General features: G+C 35.3%; 2 protein-coding genes across 4 annotated transcripts in view; one reads left to right on the forward strand and one right to left on the reverse strand.

The window, feature by feature from the left end:
* LOC138713592 (26S proteasome non-ATPase regulatory subunit 1-like) overlaps positions 1-27,252 on the reverse strand; it is a 222,741-nt gene that overhangs the window by 173,374 nt on the left and 22,115 nt on the right. The window contains exon 1 of one of the 2 annotated variants that reach the window (XM_069845779.1): positions 6,361-6,383. The exons of the other annotated variant lie outside the window; for it this stretch is intronic. Within the exon in view, the coding sequence (XP_069701880.1) occupies positions 6,361-6,368 (8 nt within the window). The 5' untranslated portion in view covers positions 6,369-6,383. Of the gene's footprint in view, positions 1-6,360; positions 6,384-27,252 lie in introns of those variants that run through there. 2 annotated transcript variants of the gene reach the window in all.
* Positions 1-27,252, forward strand: part of 5-HT2A (5-hydroxytryptamine receptor 2A) — a 148,253-nt gene that overhangs the window by 79,687 nt on the left and 41,314 nt on the right. The window lies entirely within an intron of this gene.

A 27,252-nucleotide genomic window follows, 5' to 3' on the forward strand; every position in this document is an offset into this window, starting at 1 on the left:
ATTTTAAAACTAATTTCTATACGTAGACCTACTGTTACCTAACTTCAAAAACTTTATATCCTGTTCCTTTACACTTTTTTGAATTAAAAAAGGAACAAAAAGGGAGGGAATCTAATATGCATAAATACGGTAAACCGAAACAGAGTACTAACCAATAGAGCGAAATGAATTAAAAGATTAAAAAAAAAAAAAATCTCACCGTCTGTGAAGTCTTTGTAGAAAAGCAATTTTACAAATATATCATACTGCCTTCCATATAGACTGGACCTGTAGCATAGAAACTGTTCCTTTGCTCTACAGCTTATCTCCTTTGGCGGGAGATATGCTGGGCGTAACTACACGGCATTGTTTACTCATTTCTACGTAACTAGCAATGCGATAAAAACATGTTCTCCTTGTGTACCAATCTACCACATTCATGCTAGCTTCAAATTACTGCTCCATTGCTTTCCTTTTTTTTTTTTTACCCTTCTATTTTACAAGAATGGCTGGAATAGCCAAATGATACCGTATTTTCTCGAATACACGTGCACTTTTTTCCGAAATATATCGGTGCGCTGCTTATTCGAAATGAAGTTGGCAGCATTACTCAGTTTTCCTCCAGCGCAACTCATAAGTGGCAGCCAAGAGGGCAATAATAGCCTTATAGCCCTCTTGGTGGTAGCGCATGCCTCCATCTTCCCGCGCGGGTATTTCAATTTCTAACATTATTAAATGGCGTTGGATTAGCAGTATACATATGTGTCAGAATAAAGTTTAAGTGTGATAACATTGATAACTTATAAGTGTATAGTTTGTGCGTCTTATATTTTCAATTCCGAAAATGAACACCTATGGAAGTATGAGATTGCAATTTTTTACTTGAAGCGAAAAAAAAAAATTGTGGTAGGTTGTATCGGAGAGACAGCCGCAACTTTTATTCGTGAGTACGTCCCTTTTAAGGTAAACCTCAGAAGTGACAACGTCTTTTAATTTCATGTCGACATCGGACACAACAGACGCAGAAACACTGCACTTGCTCGCGCCATGAGCGTCTTGTCCATTCCGATGCTCTGTTTTAAGGCGTGCCCTAATAATTTCTACAATTTTCAGCATTACTTTAAAGGTACGTTTTCCTCGGTGCGACTACTGCGATGATCGATGATCGTGCAACGATAATCGTTAAGCACTATTTCTTTGTATTTTCTATGGAGCTGTTTTCCTCCGAGCGACTGCTGCGACTCTAGAAAATACAAAGAAATAGTGCTCAACGATCATCGCAATAGTCGCACCGAGGAAAACGTACCTTTAGGCACGCCAATCGATTCGTCTCGTCATCCTGATGCTCTTTCATCAATTTCGTCTTGGCTTTTTGAGTGGCAATCTTCGAAATTTTGAAATTCTGTCGCCAAATTTCACTTTACACGCGCCACCATTTCGTGTTTTGAATGTCACTGTACAGCAGTATGTCTTAAAGGACTCCTCATTCCCTTTCAAATCACACCTCGGTCATCGAAATACGTCCTGTCAGTCTGAAGTTACAGTCGATACTAAAACAAAACAGCGCGGCGCAGCAATAGGTGCCATTTTGTTTTCCCGTTGCTGCGCTGTGATGAAGTCATCAGCGGATGTGATTGTCATGTTACCTCGTGCAAAATTATGCCCTCTACACAATGATATTCATCACTTAGCTCTAGGTTGTATAGTTTCTGAGATATAAACGTTGACCACGGCATGTCGAAAAGCGTCGCGTGACGTTTCATACCGCCATAGGTACACACCTCGGACCGAAAGAAGAGACTATAGACATATTCACATCAAGACTTAAAATAACCAAAGATACAGAGGAACAAGAAAATCGTGACGCGTGCTATTAATATTGCAGGATATCGTGTAAACGGCCGAATAATCAAGACAACTGAATGCATGCAGAGCTTGCGCACAGATGGATTTGAAATGTGACATGTGTCCTTCTCCCCCCTCCTTCAAAAGTGGAGTGCGCGACTTATTTGAGGGAACGGAGGTATTCGTGAAAATACGGTATTTAAAAAAAACACACAAAGAGACCGCCGGCCGACACAGATTACAGTGGTCCACATCAAACCAGGAACGGAAACGACAAGAACGAGAATGGAAAAATTGTTAAAATAAATGGGCCGTATTCATAGACATTCTTAGCGCGGGCTTCCGGTGGATGATCAGCGAACTAACGTTTTTCTTATTCATAAACCAGTGTTATCGATAAGATATGATATGAATCCTATACAAGTAACCAGTCGATAGCCCGGGCTAGTTTAGCACGCTCGTAGTGCGGGCTAGCGAAATGTCTATGAATAGCACCCAATATCTTTAAAATGTGAGCATTCACGATTAACGAGAAGCTTGCCGGACCCGGAAACGGGAACGTGAAAGTTGGCGAAGTTTTAACTTTGCCGTTTTCGCTTCCGATCAAAGCCTACTAGATTCACTCTGCTGTTATCACACAGCTATAGCCTATTTTGATCGTCGTACATTTTCTTCTTCACTTATCGTTTCTAACTCAGAAATTCAGTAGAATCACTCACAATATATGTTACGTATATATGTGACCAGATTACGACGTGTACTGAATTCTTAAATAATCTGTGTTATAGATAGGCTATTGAAGTTGGTTATCCTGTGTTTATGTTGGCTGGCTTGGACTCATGAGAGAACGCCATTGGTCAATTAGACACAAATATCAGAATGCGCAATATCGATTTTATATATCGTTATTGACATACATATCGATATGCGTAGTCGTTTCCGTTCTCGATTTATTATGAATAAAAAATCTTCGCGTTCATGTCCTCCACTTCCCGTTCTCGTTCTGGTTCTCATTTCCGGTTCATTCTTGACTAGCCTTAAGAGTTGAATTGAAAAAAAAAAATACCGAAATTATGTAGATGGAGGGAAGACGGAGGTTATAAAACTGAATGGACAAATAAGAAAATATGTGCATATGTAGGTATATAAATATCAGTAGACAGGAAAATAAGTGTGATGGTATGTAAACAGTGTAGACAGAGATATAGCAAGAAATAGCAGACGGATAAGCAGAAAAATAGATAATGTATGTGATAATGCCGTTGTTTTTCAATGCACTGCATTTAGCAATGAAGTCATAAACAGTCGAGCCTTCCAGTATTTAGAAACAATACAGCTTTCATTGAGACGGTAGTTCAGGATGACGTGTTTTTCATCAATATTATGTTCAATATAGCATAAAAAAACAATGTAAACCGCCTCCACATGGTGCACCCAGGGGAAACTGAGCTGTTTACAAAACATGCCGCAAAGGTTCTTAATAGCCTATGTATTATTGCAATAATAATAATAATAATAATAATAATAATAATAATAATAATAATAATAATAATAATAATAATAACAATAACAATAATAATGTCCCCTATTATCGCAAACGATTTATATCTTTTCTGAAGGTACCTAAATGAATGATACACTGAGCATTGTATGTATAACGGCCGCAAACATTTAGAATTCACTGCATCATGCAACCCATTAATGATAATTTTGAAAATGAAATTACTGGATTAACACTCATGCAAACCATAACAAGTTTTTCAAAGCCATAAGTTTAATCTACCACGCGGAACAAATTAATTTTCAACACCATTAATTTCTTCATATCTTTGTTCTTCTCTTCTTTCTTTTCATTTTCTTTTACTACTTCTCTTTCTTGTCCATATCCATCTTATCAATCGTTTCTCTTTCTCTTCCTACTGTATATCCTATCACGAACTTCTTTTCTTTCCAGTTTTCCTAGCTCATAAACCTTCTTTTCTCATTATTCACATCTCTCTCCTCCTTTCCTTATTTGTGTAATAGGGTTGATTTCCTCACTCCTTCGTTGTTATCTTTTTTTCTACAAGTTCATAGGCTATTGTCTTACTCTCCCTTATTTTTCCTCCTGCTTGCGCTCCTATTCCTTCTTTTTTTCTATTCTGCATCTTCTAATCCTCATTTTTCTGAAAGGTTTTCTTTGATTTCATTGTGCCTCTTCTCGACTACTACATTCCTTTTTAGAAATCCTCCTCCTCCTCTTCTTCTTCTTCTTCATCATCATCATTTTAGTTTAACCTCTCCATTTTAGGTTCATTTATACAACCACGCCTCACGGGCCTTACAGGGCCGCGACCTGTCGGGAGAGGAATTAATCTATTCTTCTATTGGATCACACAAGGAGATGGAGGGCCTCTCTTGATGAGGGATCAGCTCAATGCCAGGGCCATCTCCGATACAACACAAACATTTAAGACATTACACAGCATTCACTCACACTTATGAAAGGATTAAGGGAAGGATCGCCGTCAATGGCCGGACTTTCAAGAGCTACAATGCCGGCATTTGCCTGGAAATAGCTGAGGAAATCATGAAACACCTGAATTAGGATTGCCAGCTCCTGAAATCGAACCCCGGACCTCCCGAATGCAAGGCCAGCAATCTACCACGCCGCTAGCCCTTTTTAGATATACTATTAATTAATTCAGCATTCCATTTAAAAAGCAAAAGCAGACCAATACCCTTATGTGATTACAACACGAACAGAGAGGCGAAGGAAGGATCGTTGATTGACGCATCTCCGGATCGATGTTCGCAAATCTATCACACTCTAGTGAACTTATCTTCTTATCAGATTGTTCGACATTATCATCAAGAATACACTAATCAGAAACACGAATTTCACAGTACAGAGAATTCAAACTGATCCCGCATGATCATGTACTTCTCCACGTCAAATGGATTTAATCGCCGTCAAACGCAATTTTACAACCTTTATCGCTCTCAACAGCCTAGGTAATGTGAAAGAGACATTGAATAAAGAATTTCCATTACAATGCACTTACCATTTTTCAAACTCGTACAGTTGAAAAGAAATTATAAAAAATACGTTTTGATTGGCTAAAGCTAATAGTATTGGGTTCTTATCGGAATATCGTACTGGCGATGATTGGAATATTTATTAAGAAAGATTGGGGCAATATTTCACTGCTAATTATGTATACGAGGTTAGGATGGTTGTGTTATTAACATTATTATTTCGTTTCATTTACATCTACGGAATACTTAGGCAACCACATGCTATGGCGATAAAGAACAAAGGGTGAAGTGAGATTCACAGACGTAATCAAAATATTCCGAGAATCTTCTGCGTCGATCTTTTGTCCACTATAAATATTGACAGAATCTGCCGTCTACTGTACAGAAATAAGAATGGAAACCAAACGAATAGGGACAAATACGTGGTTCGTAGTCTCTTTCTTCATAAAGTCTCATTGGATTTATGAAGATGAAACACTACGACTTAGGATCAAACGTAATTTAAGGAGCTGAAAACTGCAGAGGCCTTTCAAAACAGATCTACAAGTATTGTAATTTGAATCTGAATGGATTTGAAAACGAATTTCAGATGCTTTTTTTTTTTAAGTATAAGAATGTGATAGTTCTAATTATGCTGCAATTAGTGAGTATGTAAAGAGGAAAGGCTTTACGTTGCAAACAGGAAGGTCACTGGTTCGACTCCCGATGGTGTCATGGACATTCTCCATTGATCCAATCCTTCAGGCCGCACTACGGACTTGGGGTTCACTCAGCCTCCACGAGAAATGAGTAGTATCAGGCAAAGCGGTTTGACATCCCTACTGTTACTCATCGTCAATGCCAAAATTGTCTCGTGAGGAGAGACCCATCATAAGGACTTTACAAGGCTTGATCTGAGAATGGAATGAGAACGCTGTCAGCGTTAAATAATCTAAAGAAGGCAATGTCAATAATGCACATGTAGTCTACATATTATATTCAAACAACTTTTTAGTACACTCGTGTCTGTTCAAACTTGACAAAAACATGTTACACGTTTTGATATTCATTGGTGCTAGAAAGTTGTTTTAAACGTAATTCCTTGTATTAATCTTACCGCTTGCATTATTGCTAGAAGTATATCCAGAGCTTTAACACATATCAGTGTATTAATTGGGTTATTTAAAATATACGTTTCAAGGAAAAAGAAATTGACTTTTAGTCCGACAAAGAAAAATAAAAAGATTTTTGCATAAATTAATTTACTACGACAGATGAAATTCCTATGCAATCACAACTCCCACAGAAGTGAAGTAAGTCAATGGTTTCTCGCGTTAGATCCATAAGAACTGCAGGAGTGACCTGAAGTTATTCAACTGCTGAAGAAGTCGCAGACTAGTTTTTGGTGTATGGTAGACTGGATAATTTATTACATTAATCTCTTTTACGTGTGATCTGGTAAAATAACAAGTAATACGTAACGTAGATGATTAAACGTCTCTTTATGCCAGAGCAGATAATTATGTTGATAAAACTTACATGTCCATTCCATCGATACTAATAAGTGTAACGGGTTGTTATCTTGCACAACAATAAGCTAATTAAGGAAAGTAACAAAATTAAATATTCTACCTCCAACGTCGATATGTTATCAAGTATCACTATCATAGTACGAGATATCATGGAAGAGAAACCGGAAGAGTTTTCAATGTTCTTCCTGCTACTCACAAACATGTTTGAAAACATTCTGGGAACGTCTGATATAATTCACATTGTACAGTCTTAGAAAAAAGTTGTCCCACAGATGCTTTATAAATCCCAGAAAGGAGGCACTGCGCATGATCAGAGGACGGGCTACCTGGTTCACAAGAGAAGGACTAGTTGAGGTAATAAAATTAGTTTTGTTTTGCCTCCTTTCTGAGATAAAGTATCTGTGCGACAATTTTTTTCTAAGACTGTACGTAAATACACATGACTTTGAATCACTACATGAAAGCTTTAGAAAACATTAAATATTTATTCCCTATTTAAGGCTCGTAGTATAAAATACAGGAAGCACCAGAATTGAAAATAAATTTCTAGTATAACTCTCAGTAATAACAAGGACAAACCAGCACATAAAAACATAACACTCCCTATCCCATTATACTTCATTAATATATACAGGGTGTTTCCGGGCTGCTGTTACAAACTTTCAGGGATGATGGGGAAGGGCACATGTATCAATTTGAGATAAGGAACCCTGGCCCGGAAATGACAGAGTCGAAAGTTATAAGCAAAAATAGTTGTGTGGAAATGGAATTGTAATTTGTCACCACGTGCCTTCCCTTAACCTTTGGAACAGTCGTGGAAAGAAGGTATGAGCCGGATGTCTCCTACGTAGGTACTAGGCCCGATACAATCTGTGAGCTTGTCTACTGTTCCCATTGGCTCATCCGTATTCGAAAATCAGATCTGCATATTCCGCTCTCGTATACTCCTCCATTTCACTAGGGTTGATCGACTGGACACTGCAACTTGTACACATACACTGCTGTCTACAGACGTGCATATCAGGACCGACCATAACCGTTACACATTACGCTATCAGTATTGCTTTAGTGTAATTTCCTGTCCCCATCCCTCAGACAGCGCACTGAATGGAATACTGTACTGTTCTCCAACCAGGAGATCAACCGTGAAAGGAATGTGCTTACTATTGCGTCATCTATTGGAGCGAAGTAGATAGATAATATTACCGTTATAACGTCAGTTTAAAAACCATGCGCTCTCCTGCATATGTTATTTCCTTTATGGAGAGATTAAAAGACCAGAAGATTAACAGTGATCTAATTTTGTAACTAGGGTAGTATCAATATGTGTGTATCAATGTTATTGTTTGTGCTGTGAGAGCTAGCCAATACAGATACGAGTACCCACGTGTGTGACCTTATGACATCTTATGACATCAACATTCATTCACAGCATTACCCCGCTTCGTCTCAGTCCCCAAAGATTTTCTTGTTGTTGGAATACAGTAAGTAGACAACGTAAACGTCAGATGAATACAGTATGTGTAAGGTATACAGATAAATATATATAAATAAGGTGTACAGAGGAATAAAATTATTTCATTTCCACACAACAGCTATGCCGAGACCCGATCCACAGTGCCGGCCAAACTTTCCTCCTTTGTATTGTCATTGCCCTACTACCTGCATTTTAGCCTTACGTACAGTCATATACTATGCAGGAGCACATATTTTAATGCCTTCAGCTACGGCCATTTCAACAGTTCTAGAGAAATGTTAAGACTGACATATATACTGACAATACAAAGGAGGAAAGTTCGACCGGCACTGTGCATCGGATCTCGGCATAACTCAGATGGTAAGAGCATTCAGCGCGCCAAGCTGAGAGTCCTGGGTTCGATACCCGGTGCCGGAACGAATTTTTCTCCATTAATAAGCATTATAATTCAGTAAAATATATAAATGCAAGTTCTACAGTGAAATTTGAACGGTTTCCGGAAAGAAATTGGCTAAAGGTTAAAGAATGCAAATGAATGTTACACCCTAGGGCCTAGATCATAATATATACCTAGACGAGACTAGAGAAGACATGAAACAAAGAATTAGAGAAGCCTGTGGGTCTGTCAGGTGTGCTGAAATGCTCCGTGCAATCACGGATGTTAGTAGATCAGAATGTTGTTTAGCAAAGGGTGGCGGACATTTTGAACAATAACTATGAAGAGTGTACGCACATTAATAACGTACAGCATTTCTCAGAAGATACAATTTTTGTTCCTGTGTGAATAAATAATAAAAGTTAAAAAAAAAAAAAAAAAAAGTTTTAGTAAAAGTTGTCTCTTTTTAAAAGTAGATACCTTCAGTGACCTATGTTCTCATTTGAAATTTCGAAGTTGACCACAACAGGTACCCCTATTTCCGGTTTGTTACGAGAAATGGTACTACCACGAATCGATTCTTTACATAGCTTTGGGTTATCAAATTTGTTTTATGAACAACCATAGCACTTAGTTTTCAAGAAAAACCCTGATACGGGTGATCTGAAACATCTGGTACAGTATTTATTTATTTATTTATTTATTTATTCTGGCGTAGTTAAGGCAATCAGGCCTTCTCTTCCACATCACCAAAAATACAAATAAAATAATAGAAAAATCAAATTGAAAAGTAAAACGAACCTATAGGATCTATATACTCGTAGGCTACAGTCAAACAAACTTTAAATGAATTAGCATTGTATCAATGTTCTATAGATTTTACATTTTATCAGTGCCGGTCAGTGACTTAAATTTAAAATGGCTTATCTTAGTCATGGGAGTCAACGTATTAAAAAGTATTACAACCTTTCTGCCGTCTCCTTTCTTCCCCCCGCAAATGTGACCTTGCACAGAGGCAGAAATAAAACAATTATAAGGTCTGTACATTGATCTGAAGCTTTGCATTTCACGTAATTTCTTGTCTGTGTGTGCTTTCACTTGAATTTCAGAGACGCTGACGATAAACAGGGAATTCCCTTGTTCCCAGTCTGAACCCGTTGGGATGTCATCGAGAGCCAAAATTTCTCTCTCTATCGGTCGTACCAAAGAATCAATATATATGTAGATATACAATTTAATTTATATCGGAAGATTTTTTACCCGTTGACCGCTATACGCCCATTTTTTAATATGACTTGAGAAACTATCTCTTACTAATTCAGAACATATTATATTAATTCTTATTTTATACACAAAATACAGATAAATATAAATTCGCAATAAGTCATTTTTCAACATAAAGACTAATATCCTGAGAGACGTATACCGTTTTTTTTTATAAATTAAGATATTGTTATTTCCACAACACATAACATACTCGTACTACATTGGGAACGTGATTATACAGTTACAATTTCGCAGTAACACATTTTCGGACATGAACAACAATATTTTGAGAGACGTATATTTTAGAATTAATACAGTGTTATTTTCAGTCGCCTTACGTACATTCACATACTACATTAGAAAGATTACAAAAGTTTTTCTTTTTGATATGTGTAAAATATTTTTTATTTCCTACTTCTCTGTATAAAATATAGTTGAGAATGTTAAAACACACAGTTTTTAAGTTAATGTCTGCAACTTTGAGCGATTGTCCTTGGGCTTAATTTTAATATGGCCATTACAAATGCTAGTCGCACTGAAATTGCTGTTACTTAAAATCGAAAGGCATGTTAGTGGGTATCATAGGAACGCGTGGGATAAAAACATCAACTCCTTTCGTTTTGCCAGTTAATATTGTCAGTTCCATTACGTTTTGCGTGAGTTTTTTCACACCAATTCTTATTCCATTGCATAATTTTGGTGGATCAATATTTCGCAATAGTAACTTACTATTGATGATTCAATATTAAGTATTATTATATGGTAGCAATCCTTGTGGTTTCAAAGAATTCAGTTGGATAAAACACAGTCTGCTCACTATCTACAACTGCATCGAGAAATTCATAATACGGTCCTGGACTGCGTAAGAATACTTATTGCATGAATTATCTAGTTTTAGCCTTCATAATGTGTATCACAATGTTATTTAATTTCGTGTTATACAGTAATTATCATGGCTTCGTGAAAGTCGATGTTGAATACAACAGACAATAATAAAGAACAATTATTGACTACAAAGACTGCATTTTAATATTATACATCAGTCATTTCAACTGATGCCCATAGGTGCAAGCGCGCGCTTTAGAGCTCAGAGGAGCCTGAGCGCTCTACAACGGAAAGAAAAGAGACAGACGATTGAAGTAATATATATGCCGTTTGGTCGAGTATATACAAAGATGGCTAGCACTGATTCAATGGAGAATGGGAAGAGTACTTATTAAAACTGTATCTATGTTAATTTTTTGATTTGTCTGAGAAGTATAAGTGCATTATAAGAATGTAAGTTTTAATTTTAAAGCTCATTCTTCACAAGTGTTTTTTTTTATTCAAAATGAATATTTTCTCAACTTTCTTTTACACAAAAATGAAATTTTCAGATATGTTCATTTAGTAGTCTTACAGGTACTGAAACAATGTTTTTGTAAATCTAATAGCTATATCGTAAATACGTAATATTGAAGATAGTATATTCAAATTTTTAAAATATTTGCATGGAAAATGGATTAACAAAGCAACTACTGTTGCATCATAAACAAACGATACGTACCCATATGTTGTAAAAACGTCAGCCCTATAACACCAGCGGATTTCGAGAAAATAATTTAATATTCTGATGATAGGAAGTTGCGCACCAATATCACCTTAAGAGTTTTGTTATGTAATATTAGTTACAGTTAAAACATATACCTAGATAACTTTGCTTTGTACTATAATATTGTTTTGATTAGTTTATTGATTACATTTATAAGGCTAAGGATACCATCAATATCAATTCCAACTTACCATGTCATACTCAATCTCTTTTTTTTTGGGGGGGGGGATATCACTTTCTTTATGAATGATGTGTTTCATTCACTTAGTACAGTATAACTGTACTACTATGGAATTTATGTGAATATTCCTTATTCCTCTTTATTATGTTATTAACATTTAAAACACAAGTACAATATTAAGAAATTGGTATTAGTACTTTTGTTTTACAGACAATAAATAAAATATCAAACAGAAAGAAACCATATAAAACTAATGACATAAAATGTCACGTTCCGTTTGAAGTCTGTGCACCACTGTTTCCTTAGTCCAACAAGCTGCTTATTCATACACATAATTCTTCCTCCTTCCATACCTAGCGCTTGATGCCCGAGCACGATGTCATGGTCAGAAAAATGCGTTTGCTTTGACATCACTATTATACATGAATGCTTGATCGTATTAATTTTTTTAATTAAGTTAACGTCCATTCGCACAATTTTAAAGTAGCTTATGTTTTCCTCCTGGTTATGAAGGTTAAATGTGCAAACGTTGACACATATCGGTGAAAACGTGTCGATTTGTATAGAGCACATACAAACATTACATACCCACATTCATTTTTATATATTAAGATAGGCATGATCTGTTCATCTTTTACTTAAACTGAAATATCTCGAGACCTAATGGAGCTACGATAATGTACATGGGCCTATAATACTCGGGAAATTACGCATTATCGATTGAGCCCAAATTTACTTGATTCAATCAATTTGGACCAGAGTTATGATGGAACATCGTTCAAATAAACGTTCCACCATAACTTTGTTTCAGATTGTCCGAATAAAGCAAATTAGGGTTCAATCGATAATGCGTAACGTCCCGAGTGTTTTAAGTTCAAGTATGTAATTGTAGTTCCATTAGATCTCGAGATATTTCAGTTTAAGTAAAAGGTGAACAGATTTACAAATTATTTTAATATATAAATTGTAAATACCCAACACTAGAAAACAAAAATCAACTCCCTCAAATTAAGAGCGCGTGGACGAAGAACTGTTAACGAAAACAAGAAACAAACATGGACAAGCCATGTTTAAGCATGATTAATAAAACTACGACGCAAGAAATATGGTGTAAAATTAAAAGAACTCACGGAAATAATAAATCGTTCTTTATCGTCCTTAAAAGCCTCTTGAGATACGCCAGTCACTAATGCACACGAAATTAATAAACACTCTTGCTCAAACATTCTCTGATATCTCAAGCGATAACAACAACCCTAATTAAAAAAAAAAAAAAAAACTTGATTCCAGAAAGTGAACCTGACACAAAATCTCCAAAACATGACAATATTATGACGACAATATCGGTATGTGCTCTTTCCTCATGCAAGAATTCCAGTGCCAGTCCAGATAACGTACTAAATTATTTATTTGATATCTATAACTACACATACTGTATATGGACTAGTAAAGTACTTCCACACCAATCACGAATAGCTACAATCACATCTGCAGCTGGAATAAGGATAACAAATAACCCGAAAACTATACATCCACTGTAATAGCCAGCACTATGTGCAAACTTCTAGAGAAAGTCAACAATCGCCTCAGAAGGACTTTAGAACTTGATAAATTCTTTACGCGTTCTGTTCAGAGTGGATATAGGAAATCCCACATTCTAGAACACACAATTTGTAACAGTAACTATAATCATATGACGTCGTAAGCCTAAATTCAACCTGGCAGTCAGCTGTTCGAGGGAGAAATGCATGTATTTTGGTGTTTATCCCTAAGTTTTATGACTTTATTGTAAAAATGAAAAATTATGCCTATAACAAATAAATGTATCAGTATGGGTGTGATACAGGTTATAATATACATTGCCAAGGGATTACTCTTTTATAAAGACAGCTGTGTAGAAATATTCCATAATAATTAATTTCCACATTTGTCTTATTAAATAATCAAAGTAGTATCACCTTTAGATTGTAGGTGTAGAGAAACTCCATATTTTTAACAATAGTTTATTTTTCAAATCATTTTTACAATGACTCATATAATGTGCCCTAGGATCATGTTCCCTGTGAGTTCAATAAAATTATGATGGTGAAGCTGTAAAATATGTCGGAGTGCGCTTACATTGCCGCCTGTCATGGAAACGTCATATCAACAACAAACTTAAACTGGCCCACGCAAGACACACTAAAGACTAAACTGCATCCGCTTCCAAACAAGAAATCCTTTCTGAAGCTACAGAGCTCTACTGCTTTACGTCTGTCATGTCTGGGGTGGAGCTGCAATAAGTGAAATTAAACGCAACCAGTCATTTTAAAATAGAAGTCCTACGAATCTCACTCACTTCTCCTTGGTTTCGTAACAGCCAATAAAACAGAGAAACTGGTATTGACACAATCAAAACAGTTTATCCATTCACACGTTAAAGAGTTCACTAGGACCTAGAAAACGTTGCAGGCACCTTCCACTACTCTTACGGGATCCATATTTCTCACCAGAATCCAGAGCCGACTTCCCATGTACCTAATATTATAATAAAAACTATTATCATATCAACTTAGTATGCATACACTTGTTAAAAATTTGTTCTTCACCGAAAAAACCAATCTAGGCTGTCCTCAATTAAATGCCATACATTCCGTGGTAAGAATAAACATGAGTATATAGTATATACTCTTGTTAGTAAGAATAAAAACATTTGAGCACCTACTCATTTTTATTACATACTCAAAACATGGAAGCATAGTAGAATATACTCAAGTGTCCATCTTGTACAGAATATATACTCATGCTTGATAAGAATAAAAGCTCGTATATTCTCATATTTATAAGTTCGTTCTCATGTTATTCTGAGTATGGTTTGTAGCAGGCTCAATTCTGAATATTTGTTGATTGTGTTTAGTTTAAAGTTAAATAAAAAAATGGCAGAATTTATGAACGATGTAGTACCTCATGGAAAAATATAGAAAAAGACGTAACTTCAGAAGCCTTTAACGCTTCACAAAAGTGAATGTGAAAAAGGTTAAACACGTATTTGTTATTCATAAAAAACATAACCTATAAAAATATGAACCTATAAAAATATGAATGGCTATCAAATTCCAAGGTTAGATTGTATTGTTAAATATAATTAACAATTACAGTTTATTTTGTAAAATCTGAATTGCAAAATGCAATTACTTGTAACTTTAAATTATATATATAACTCTCTATAATAAAAAATAGAATTAGCATAACTGGAATTCTAGAAATGGATTGTAATCTGTATTAAACATCCTGTAATGACGATTTCCCAGTACTATTTTCTAGTTTCCGGTTTATTAACGTCATTTATCTGATTCACTCTCTCTTTCATGTTTATTTATTCATTTATTTACTTATTTATTTGTTTATTTAATTTATTTTATTATTTAATTAATTTGTTTGTTTATTTGTTTATTTAATATTTAATTATTTAGTACTTATTTATTATTTACTTATTTCTTTATTTATTTATAAAAATCAAAACACAAACCACTACAGCATGCGGATAGCATGTGAAAGTCTATAAAAAAAAAAAAAAAAAAAAAAAAAAAAAACTGAGCATCACGGTGCAATGTGGTCAAAGAGGATAGGTAACACGAGTACATACTAACTTTTAAACGATCAAGAAGGCTGTAGAGATGAGTATTCGCATTAGGTAGAATGTCTTTATTCTTACGAATATGAGTATGTTCTAGTGGTTACGAGTATATAATCACAGGAAGTGCCCATACTCAAAAGTATAAACCTTGAGAAAGTACTTAAGCTTTATTCTTACTACCCTATGTATTTGTTTATGTAGGCCTACTTAATTCAGAAGTGGTCTGTATTATAGTACTATATGTGCTAATCGAACAATAAATAAATTTAAAAAATCTTTCAAATCTTGAAATGGCATTAAAGAAAACAATGTGGCCAAATGGAAGAGATGAAGCATGATTGCAATTTTCATCTTATCAGGCGCTTGTTCTAAATTCATGGCCAATACATAACCCAACACTGCCAATATCTCTAGATTCGGTCACATTATTTAATTTGCTTTAATACCAATTTTAAGTTTTGAAAGATTAATTGAAGACATATGTTCCACTGACATTTCTCCTTTATTTTCTCGCGACATACTGTCCTAATTGATCACGTTTCTCAGCTTATAAACATTAGATTCACTACACTTCTGACACCATGTTGTTATTGTATTACTTAAAATTAGGAATACGTAAATAATAAATAATAGCTTTTCAATATGAAACCACGGTGCGAATTAACGGGGGGAATGGGGAGGATTTCCCACTCACAAAATATAATTGTTATAATATGAGTATACTTTATAAAGTACAAAGTAAGCAAAGAAAATAATATTAATGTATCATAATCACAGGCAAGCTGACAACAATCAATAACTTAGGAATTATACATCTTATTTTAAGCTGCTCATGGATATAATTATTATTACGATCAAGATGCAAGACAAGCAACTCAGTGCGACCAAGCGTTGAGCCGTATCGAATGAGGATAATAATACTAGTAATGTTACGTATGGTATTCACTATCTAGGATTCTATCCCTCCCCCCCCCCAGTTCGATTAGTTCCTATTCTTTCTCATATAAAGAAAATAAATATTAAGACATTAGAAATCTTAATTCTCACTCTGTATGAAACTATGGTACACAAAATGGAGCATACAGTAATAACCTATACAATGAACATGTTTACATGAACCACTGTAAAAATAATTTTAAAAATAAATTATTATTAAAATATAGAGTTTTCTGCAACTGCAATCAGAAGTTAATACAGAGAGTTCCTATGCAGACAGGTCCCCAGGTAGTGACGTTCCGTCGGCTTAATGACGATAGTGTGGAGCCCGCCAACAGATTTTGTAGGTAGAGGTTGATGTGGGACCGGTTTGCATAGGAACGCTATGTATATTACTTTGATTGATTTAATTAAATAAATGTGGACATTACCTACAGTATACTTCCAATACAGACATCAATACATGACATCCACCCACTTGACAATATATAACATAACCTTTATTACACCTATATTACATTTACTCGTACTTTATAATAGATCTAATTTATTTAATCTAAAAATACTCAATTTTTTTACAATAAAATTACAAAACTTAGGAATAAACACCAATACAGTATTTCTCCCACCAACAGCTGATTGCCATGTTGACTAATGAGTAATGACCAGGGAAAGGATTTATATGTAAATACATATTTACTTATAAAGCTAATATAATTTATATTTTGCATTATCTTTATGTTTCACAATGTGCAGGGTTCAAAAATCCTACTTTTATTTTCCATATTTTTCCATATTTTAGAGTTTAGTACATATTTTCGTTAATTTCCATATATTTTCCATATTTCATATAAAACAGTCCATATTATATTAGGTTTAACAATATAACAAAACAAAATTCCATTAACTTTTAAAAATACATTTCAACAATAGAGATTTAAACACATGTTCAGTAATCCCTTTAACATCAGAGTTATTTGAAAATTAGCAGTCCTATCAACAATGGGAAAGTAAGTTACAAAACTGTATTAATTTAATTTACAATTTTTAACAGACTTCAGTTGTGCAGCTCAACAGTTAAATGCCAGTCAGAGTACACATAGGTTCAGTTTTGTAAATCATACTATAAAGACGGTAAATATGCCAAAAGTACGTCATTCAGTCAATTTAAAATCAAAACTAACAAGTTACATTTCAGAATTTAAAGAAGATGGTTTATCAACTGACAATAAAATATTATTTTGTAATTTGTGTCAGTGTGCAGTATCATCTACACAAAAGTTCCTGGTGCAACAACACATTACAACTAGTAAACATCAGGCCAACAAACAACTAAATTCCAAGCAGAGACAATTGTTTTTAACACAACCAACAACATCGAATGTAAGATCTGAGTTTAACATCGACCTGTGCCGTTCTCTCATCTCTGCTGATATTCCTCTCTACAAACTAAAGAATAAGGTCTTCAGGGAATTCCTTGAAAAATATACTCAACATACAATCCCGGATGAGTCAACACTTAGGAAGACGTATGCTCCATCCATCTACGATGAGACAATACAGAAGATAAGAGATGAAATTAAAGATAGTTCAATTTGGGTTTCCATTGATGAGACTCCCGACAAAGAAGGTAGACTTGTTGGTAATGTAGTTATCGGTTTGTTAAGTGAACAATATTCTGAACGAATTCTTTTACATTGTGATGTTCTAGAAAAGTGCAATAACAAAACTATAGTTAAACTGTTCAACGAAGCTATGGGTATCCTGTGGCCAAAGGGTATTATGTACGATAATGTGTTATTCTTTATTAGCGATGCTGCCCCTTATATGGTCAAAGCTGGACAAGCATTATCTGTTGTATATCCTAAATTGACTCATTTTACTTGTGTGGCGCATGCATTTCATCGTGTGGCAGAAGTGGTCAGAGACAATTTCCCTAAAGTAGATTTGTTGATTTCATCAGTGAAAAAAGTATTTCTCAAAGCTCCCAGTAGAGTTAACGTGTTGAAAGAAATGTACCCTGAAATTCCATTGCCACCAAAGCCAATTTTAACTAGATGGGGTACATGGCTAGAAGCAGTTGAATATTATGCCGAACATATAGACTCTATTAACAATGTTCTCCTTGCATTGGACTCTGAAGATGCAGTCTCAATTGATACTGCGAAAACAGTTACCTGTGACATAAGTGTGAAGAATGACTTAGCTCACATTCAGCATACATTTTCATGCATCATAAAAACGCTCAAAAGTCTCCAAAATAGGCACCTTTCACTATCTGAAAGTTTTGAAATTATAAATAGTACTGTGGAACAACTGAATCGTGGTAGAGGTAAAGTTGCAGATGCAGTAAGAGCTAAGGTGGACACTGTACTTTCAAAAAACCCTGGATATGAAGAACTACAAAAGGTTGTTGCTGTGATGAGTGGTGAATCAACAGTGAAGATTAACTTGGACTTATCCCCAGCAGACATTGTGAAATTGAATTATGTACCAGTTACTTCTTGTGACGTCGAACGCTCTTTTAGTCAGTATAAATCTATCCTCAGAGACAATAGAAGAAGATTCACTTTTCAGCACTTGAAAGAAATGTTTGTAACCTATTGTTATGGTAACAGACAATAAAAATTGTGTTTTGTTGAAACTACATTGGAAGATAAGGTACGTCCATTATATTTTTTGTTTAGTTTGATTAAAATGTACCAATATTTAACGTACATAGTCATTTTTTTATAATTTTAAGTCCATATTTAATTCCATATTTTGGTAAAAATCCATATTTAATTCCATATTTTGGTAAAAATAACTACATATATATTTACATATTTCATATATTTTTAGTCCATATAAATCCGTTCCCTGGTAATGACTTTAGGCTCAAGACGTCACGTTATTATAGTTACCATTACTGCCACTAGGCAGCGCATCGTCGCAGCCATTCCAGGCGTCATCCGTTCGTATATTAACATCATAAATAACATAGCATAACAAGCAACATGTTCCACTTCATATGTAACTTCTTCCAGAGAAGAAAAATAAAAATGAAAGCAAATAATGTGCGATCAAAACAAGTAAATATTATAAATCGAGCACTTCAGGGATCCGTCTTCAATGTAACACTATTTTAATAGCCGTAAATGATTTTGTGAACCACATTAAAAACCTGATGAAAGTAAATTTATTTGCAGACGACCTAAAAATTTCCTCTTCTCGGATCAACATCAGCACAACCCAATAATTCCCTCAAGAAACACTTCAATCGAAGAATGGGTTAAACAAACTAGTTTCAAATTTTCGGCAACGAAAACAAAACGCATCACCTTCACATGAAGAACAGAAATATCCTCAGCCCAACAAAGCATATGACAATAAAACTGTAAAACTGATAACCCAAAAACCGTTATAATTTTTGGAATGGTTTATGATGTCACGCTGACCTGGACTGCAAACACACTCTACAGCAGCTCAAAGCAGTGATGCAGATTTCCATATTTTTATCAACAACTACTACACCATGATTCAATCTAAACTGGATTATGGTTTTATAGTGTATGCCTTAGTGGAGTTAGTCAAACCTTTTGCCTTGAAGATATTAAACACAGTCAAGTCTAAGGTCAGTTCTTGGAAATAAACAGTGGTTGCAGATGACAATAATTAAGAAAACCCTATGCCATATCCTTTAACAGTGCCGAAAAAAAGTTTCGAAAGCAGACCTAGACTTTCTTTTCATTACTGCGAGTACAACTGAAAACAATTCCCCCATGCGTTAACATGTCTGGAATATAATTGCAGAAATAATTTTGGTATAGATTTAAAAATACCATTCACAACCCAAAAGACAACATTCTGCGAGTGTACAACTCTCTCAGTTGTCGATCAGTTGCAAACATCATACACTTTTCAAAGTGGAGAAGCCACTTATCACCATCTGACGCCTTCTTGAACCTATCGGACATATCTATTAAATAATTCAGTGTTTTTGGCTCGATAAACAAATTTGCCTCCCTAACCAATCGCAGAGATCTTTTAATGGTCTCATTCTTCCGTAGTTTTAGATTTGTTTCGCTGGAAATATCTTGAGCATGGCGATGTAGAATAAAAGAGATAGGATCTGCTGAATTCCGATTGAAGGCACTTGCCGCATGTATCCTGCCCCAATTTGCTGATTGCTTCGAGTCTCTGTGGGCCCATTCGTAACTGACCCCTTATCTTCTGCAAAGAGAGTGATTACGGAGTTATATACAGTACAGTAGAAGAGGTAAGATCTGTCTTGTGACCTTACCATGTAGCATGGCTGTATCACCAATGGATATGGAGGGGAAGCTAGGTTTTAGTCTGAGATGAACTTCCATGTCAGTAGATTCGTATAATATTAATCATTATGAAATAAACATTCTTTATGATCGCTCATTCTTTCCCTTGTCGCACAGCTCATATGATAGCTATCGCCTCCTCATAAATACATCACTCTTGTCAATCTCCAGCCTTAGTAATTTTATGTTTTGTGACCAATTTCTCTTTTTCTCTACTACTTTATGAAACAATGTCTTCACCTATGATTTATGATTAATGGAAACTGGAATATTTAAAATCAATTACTGATTAAATGAAGCAAATTTTTTGTAAACTAAGAGTGTGTAACCTTGGAAATAATGTGACTATTTTGTTACTTCTTGTGTTGCATTATGTAAAAAAGTGATGAAAATGAACTGGTGAGAAAAAGACACGACGATAAAAATGAAATTGGGGACGAAATACGTCAGAGATGACATGATTTAGTGGCGAAAATTCCGGGTGACAAGAAAGTGTGACGAAAATTCCATATTTTTAGGAAGCTATATCATCTAAACTGTCAGGGATTCTTGATATCACCGCAAGTACTCTCCCCATCGAAACTACTATATATATTAGAGCTCACAGACTATTTCCTTATCCAACAACTGCTGTGAAGATGACCACAACAAGCGGTCGAAACGTCAGCCACTAACACCAAGACAACGCGGTAGAAGCCCTGAAGCTTATCCACACACCATGAAAAGAGTGTGTTAAGTTTTGGAGGAGGAAAATTTCGATGCTACATTCTAAATTATCTTAGGATCTGCGGAAGATATGGCAATGAAATAAGAGCCTATTACTTCATGTGAGGTTCAACGGAGTTTTATATGCGTAAACGCATTCTAAGGAATAACATATAGACAACCTGGAAAATCATTTAGTAATTTATTGTAACCAAGACAGGAGCAGGTTATTTGTTCTCTGGTTTGTTTCATTTTTTTTTCAATTCTGGATCAAATAATCTTGTAATACTCAATTAATTTTGCATTTACTTTACCTTGATTTTGTAATAGGGCAATAAAATAATAATAAATTTTAATTTTAAATTGGGGCACAAAAAAGTTTTTTTTATTATTATATCTCTGCCTATGAGTGACCGGTAAATTTCAAATGGCTTGTCTTAGTCGAGGGCGTCACAGCATTAAAAAGCATTGTCTCTCGCCTACTGCAAACGTGACGTTGCACAGACGCAGAGATATAATACAAGATCTGTAACCAGATTACGTGCAAGTCTTTGAAGAATGTGGTCATCCAAAATAAGAGATAAGCTTCCTCTGCATAACTTCATATATGCATTATGTATATGCGCGTATATGAACTATTTAACCTATATGAAACTACTACAAAAATGCAATTAAATTAATAGCCAGGCATTACTATATTGACTGAAAAGCTCTTAGACGTGAGTGTGATACTACACTAACAGCTAATTAAATATCAAATATATCATTCTTCAAAATAAAGACCATTATTTTTTAAAAAAAGTTTGCTAACTTTCCACAAAGAATTCTATATGATAACGATATTAATATTTGGATCTGGAGACAAAAACACCCTATGGGTGCGGTATTGAACTTATCAAAATAACTGAGTGTAATCAACGCAGAAAATGAGCCACCAACTGGGGGGGGGGGGGAGTAGGTTACACTAATCGGAAGGTACACTGCCTGGTCTGCAAGCTGGATACTGAAAATCCACAATGTCTTCCAGTTCTTGAATCCTGGCGTGTCAAACGTGATCGATGGGGTGGAGCATTGTCATAAGCTTATTAGTATAGAACTCGCTTGCGGTTGATTGGAGACGAGTAGGCTACGTTGAAGGAAATAAAGAACACACACATACACAAGGTTGCCAACTTTACCACATTTACTAGGAAATCCCGAGTCTTTTACCCCGACATGAATTTAATATATTTTAATATTCTTGAGAAAATGTGTTTGAAGCTCAAACTTAGAATTAATGATCTTTCATCACACTTGCATTATCCATGAAATAATATAATCCCTACAAATATATAATTAATTAATTAATCAATCCACATTCGTCCAACATTATACAATTTTTACTACGATCATCAATCTGATTTCAGTTCAATGTGTATTCTTACACACAACATTTCACTTCATTCCTATTACAATACCTGTTATTTGTCTCTAATCACAGAACGGCCAAAAACATTGAAAGAGTTGCGTGATTCTAATTCTGTGGTAATTTGCCAAAAGCTTTTAATTATGTCCAGAGAGCATATCAAAACCCTCTGTGGCAAAGACAAATTTTCAAATGTTGAATATAACATTTTGTCAAACATCTTTAGACATACCAACTTTTGACAACTAAATGATAACCAATGCGCAGACATTCAGCTGACTAAGGGGACCTGAAGTAACCCGAGGGTAATTTTTTGTTCCTTGCTTTCGTAACGGAAGTCGAACCGTCACCTGACGACCACTCACAAAAGAGACCACAGTTTAGTTAGAGCGAGATTCTACAGTATGTGTGCTGTGCAATAGATCTCTAGGTTGAATTGTACTACTGTCGCATTTAGTAGCCCCTAAATTTTCTTAGCTTTGTAAACATTTTCCATAAAAATTTTATTCTGTACTCCACATTCTTTATTGCAGCCAGACAAGTCGCCTAGAAGTTTCCGGCGTGTGAATACACGAAGCCTGTCAGTAAAGAACAACCAACGCACTGTCTTGTTTCTGTGTATCACATTTTTTATATTTTTGTTTGTTAGACTTCCTTAAACGTACAGTATGTATAAGAGATTATAAATCTATATTCATTAAATTTTCTCCCTCCACTGCTACTACGTTACGTAATCGTTGTAACTTCGTAGAATTGTTTATTTAAATGAAGTTCAAATGTTTGACCTTCGCTCTTGCTGCTTTCGTCTACCCTTTTTTGTGTTACCTGACTTAATGGAGCTACTGATTGCTCTGGCAATAGCAGACGAAGTTTAAAACTTTACATCGTCACACCCCATCTGCCTGGCCAGATAGGTTTTAGTATAGTTCTTGGTGTATTATGTGGAAATCATATAACGGAATTTTTCATGTATGTTTGTATTTTCTGGTGCTTTCTTCCACCTGGATATTTTCACTTATCTTTTATTTACAGTTCTCTTTCAAACATATAACGAATTTAGTACTTATAAAGTGCGTCTACTTAATGTCTTACAACACTTTGTTGTACAGGTACTGTGAGTAATGATGTAATTTTCGGTGAGTACGATTTCCTGTACAGTTATAGTAGATATAGGGCATCAGCATCGAAATATGGTAATTAAAATCTTATCTAGTAAATTGGACCTTCAAGTTCCACATCTTCCACTTCCCCTCCCCTGTGGACAATGAAAATGATGTGTTAAGAAAACTTCCATGCTATAATCTCACTTGTGTTTTCATCGTATATTTTCCATCAGAACGGATATCTCGTGTTTGATGATGTTGCAATTTGTAATTATTTCTTATTGAAACATTATAAACATAACAAACAAAGATTTTCTTTGTTTGTGGAGCTGTATCTGACCAATAACAGCGTACATACTCTTTTTCATCTTAATGAGATTTATATTTAGAGGAATAAAATATCTAACAGTATCGATATTATTACAATTTATTATTATGATCATTATATGTAACACTTTGAACTCGTCTTTAAAGTCACGTTGGAGGTTAGGACATGAATTACAATACGAACATTCTTTATGATATAAGTTAGTGATTACCGTGCAAAAAATGTTTAAAGGCGATAAGATGTGACTCAGTGTCATAAACTTAGGTTATGTTAGGTTAGGTCACGGTGGCTACGGGCGGGTTAGGACGACCCTTTACACGTTGGCCATACTGAGGCCTATTGTGCACACCGAAGTGTATGGGATGAATGAGGATGAGGGTGTACCAGCCCACCGGCCGCATGTGACCCCTCATCCACTCACCCAATGGGGGCCTCCTACCCTCACCGCTCTAAGTTCACACCACCAAGGTGACTATAGTCGTCCACAAGGATTTATGGTTGCCAAGGTCACTCACTTTTCCCTCTTTTCACTGCTATCTTACTCACCCTCCTGCCACCGCGAGGGGTTGGGGACCGGTTCTACTGTAAAATTCTGAGGTTCCTACACTGTAAAGAAAAAGCCAAAATTCAGTGTCTTGTCTAACCTTGTGCAGTGCTCTTCCTTGTTAGATACGTAAATAGTTAAGTGCCTATCTAAACTTACATTGTGCTCGTCTGTGTTTTATGTACAGATACGTACACAGTTAAGTGCCTTGTCTAAACTTATATTGTCCTATTCTGTGTTTTATGTGTACATACTTCAAGTATGCCTCACAGTCGAAATATACGCAGCCAGACAAAAGAGATTATTTTTAACGTTTACAAATACTTCAAACATCTTTCTACCAGTGAGTCGCCTGCTATTTCTTCAATTTTTAGTAAAACACAAGAAGTTACGGCGAAAGCTTGTGGTGTGAGTTTAAACACCGTAAGAAATATCTGCATTGAAGCGAATGAATCGGCCTCCCTAGAAGAAGATGAACCACGCCCATATTTTCGTTCTCCCCAGAAGAAGAAAACTTCCAATAAAAAGCCAGTGACTGGTATGGATGATTTTAATAAGGACATTTTACGTCGAACAGTGCACGAATTTTACGATGCTGGACAGTTCCCGACGTGTGCTAAGATTTCAGAGGCATTAAGAGACAAAATTGGTTACAGTGGTTCGGGAGAGTCTACTCGAAGATTGTTAAGATCTCTTGGTTTCTCATTCAAGAAATGTAACGACGGTCGTAAATTCTTGATGGAGAGATCAGACATTGTTGCGGTTAGGATTGCATTTTTAAGAAAGAAGCACTCTTTAAGAGTGAATAAAGACACAAGACCTATCGTTTATCTAGATGAAACGTGGGTTAATCAGAACCACACAAAATCGTTCATTTGGCAAGATAAAAATCGTTGTGGTGGTTTAAAAGTTCCTCTGGGTAAAGGAGGTCGTCTTATTGTTTGCCATGCGGGATCTGCTAAGTTCGGTTTCATTTCTGGCGCCAAACTGGTATTTAGATCCGGATCAAGCAACAACGACTATCACAGTGAAATGACGTACGATGTTTTCAAACAGTGGTATGTTAACATGTTGCACAGTTTGGAGGAAGGATGCGTAATAGTGATGGATAACGCAAGCTACCATTCTGTGCTTACAGAAAAGCCCCCTTCCTCAAACACTAGGAAAGCTGAAATAGAAAAGTGGCTCGAGGAGAAGTCCATTCCTCATGACCAGGGAAAGGATTTATATGTAAATACATATTTACTTATAAAGCTAATATAATTTATATTTTGCATTATCTTTATGTTTCACAATGTGTAGGGTTGAAAAATCCTACTTTTATTTTCCATATTTTTCCATATTTTAGAGTTTAGTACATATTTTCGTTAATTTCCATATATTTTCCATATTTCATATAAAACAGTCCATATTATATTAGGTTTAACAATAAAACAAAACAAAATTCCATTAACTTTTAAAAATACATTTCAACAATAGAGATTTAAACACATGTTCAGTAATCCCTTTAACATCAGAGTTATTTGAAAATTAGCAGTCCTATCAACAATGGGAAAGTAAGTTACAAAACTGTATTAATTTAATTTAAAATTTTTAACAGACTTCAGTTGTGCAGCTCAACAGTTAAATGCCAGTCAGAGTACACATAGGTTCAGTTTTGTAAATCATACTATAAAGACGGTAAATATGCCAAAAGTACGTCATTCAGTCAATTTAAAATCAAAACTAACAAGTTACATTTCAGAATTTAAAGAAGATGGTTTATCAACTGACAATAAAATATTATTTTGTAATTTGTGTCAGTGTGCAGTATCATCTACACAAAAGTTCCTGGTGCAACAACACATTACAACTAGTAAACATCAGGCCAACAAACAACTAAATTCCAAGCAGAGACAATTGTTTTTAACACAACCAACAACATCGAATGTAAGATCTGAGTTTAACATCGACCTGTGCCGTTCTCTCATCTCTGCTGATATTCCTCTCTACAAACTAAAGAATAAGGTCTTCAGGGAATTCCTTGAAAAATATACTCAACATACAATCCCGGATGAGTCAACACTTAGGAAGACGTATGCTCCATCCATCTACGATGAGACAATACAGAAGATAAGAGATGAAATTAAAGATAGTTCAATTTGGGTTTCCATTGATGAGACTCCCGACAAAGAAGGTAGACTTGTTGGTAATGTAGTTATCGGTTTGTTAAGTGAACAATATTCTGAACGAATTCTTTTACATTGTGATGTTCTAGAAAAGTGCAATAACAAAACTATAGTTAAACTGTTCAACGAAGCTATGGGTATCCTGTGGCCAAAGGGTATTATGTACGATAATGTGTTATTCTTTATTAGCGATGCTGCCCCTTATATGGTCAAAGCTGGACAAGCATTATCTGTTGTATATCCTAAATTGACTCATTTTACTTGTGTGGCGCATGCATTTCATCGTGTGGCAGAAGTGGTCAGAGACAATTTCCCTAAAGTAGATTTGTTGATTTCATCAGTGAAAAAAGTATTTCTCAAAGCTCCCAGTAGAGTTAACGTGTTGAAAGAAATGTACCCTGAAATTCCATTGCCACCAAAGCCAATTTTAACTAGATGGGGTACATGGCTAGAAGCAGTTGAATATTATGCCGAACATATAGACTCTATTAACAATGTTCTCCTTGCATTGGACTCTGAAGATGCAGTCTCAATTGATACTGCGAAAACAGTTACCTGTGACATAAGTGTGAAGAATGACTTAGCTCACATTCAGCATACATTTTCATGCATCATAAAAACGCTCAAAAGTCTCCAAAATAGGCACCTTTCACTATCTGAAAGTTTTGAAATTATAAATAGTACTGTGGAACAACTGAATCGTGGTAGAGGTAAAGTTGCAGATGCAGTAAGAGCTAAGGTGGACACTGTACTTTCAAAAAACCCTGGATATGAAGAACTACAAAAGGTTGTTGCTGTGATGAGTGGTGAATCAACAGTGAAGATTAACTTGGACTTATCCCCAGCAGACATTGTGAAATTGAATTATGTACCAGTTACTTCTTGTGACG

Source organism: Periplaneta americana, chromosome 14, assembly GCF_040183065.1.
Source record: "Periplaneta americana isolate PAMFEO1 chromosome 14, P.americana_PAMFEO1_priV1, whole genome shotgun sequence".
Classification (NCBI taxonomy): Eukaryota; Metazoa; Arthropoda; class Insecta; order Blattodea; family Blattidae; genus Periplaneta; species Periplaneta americana.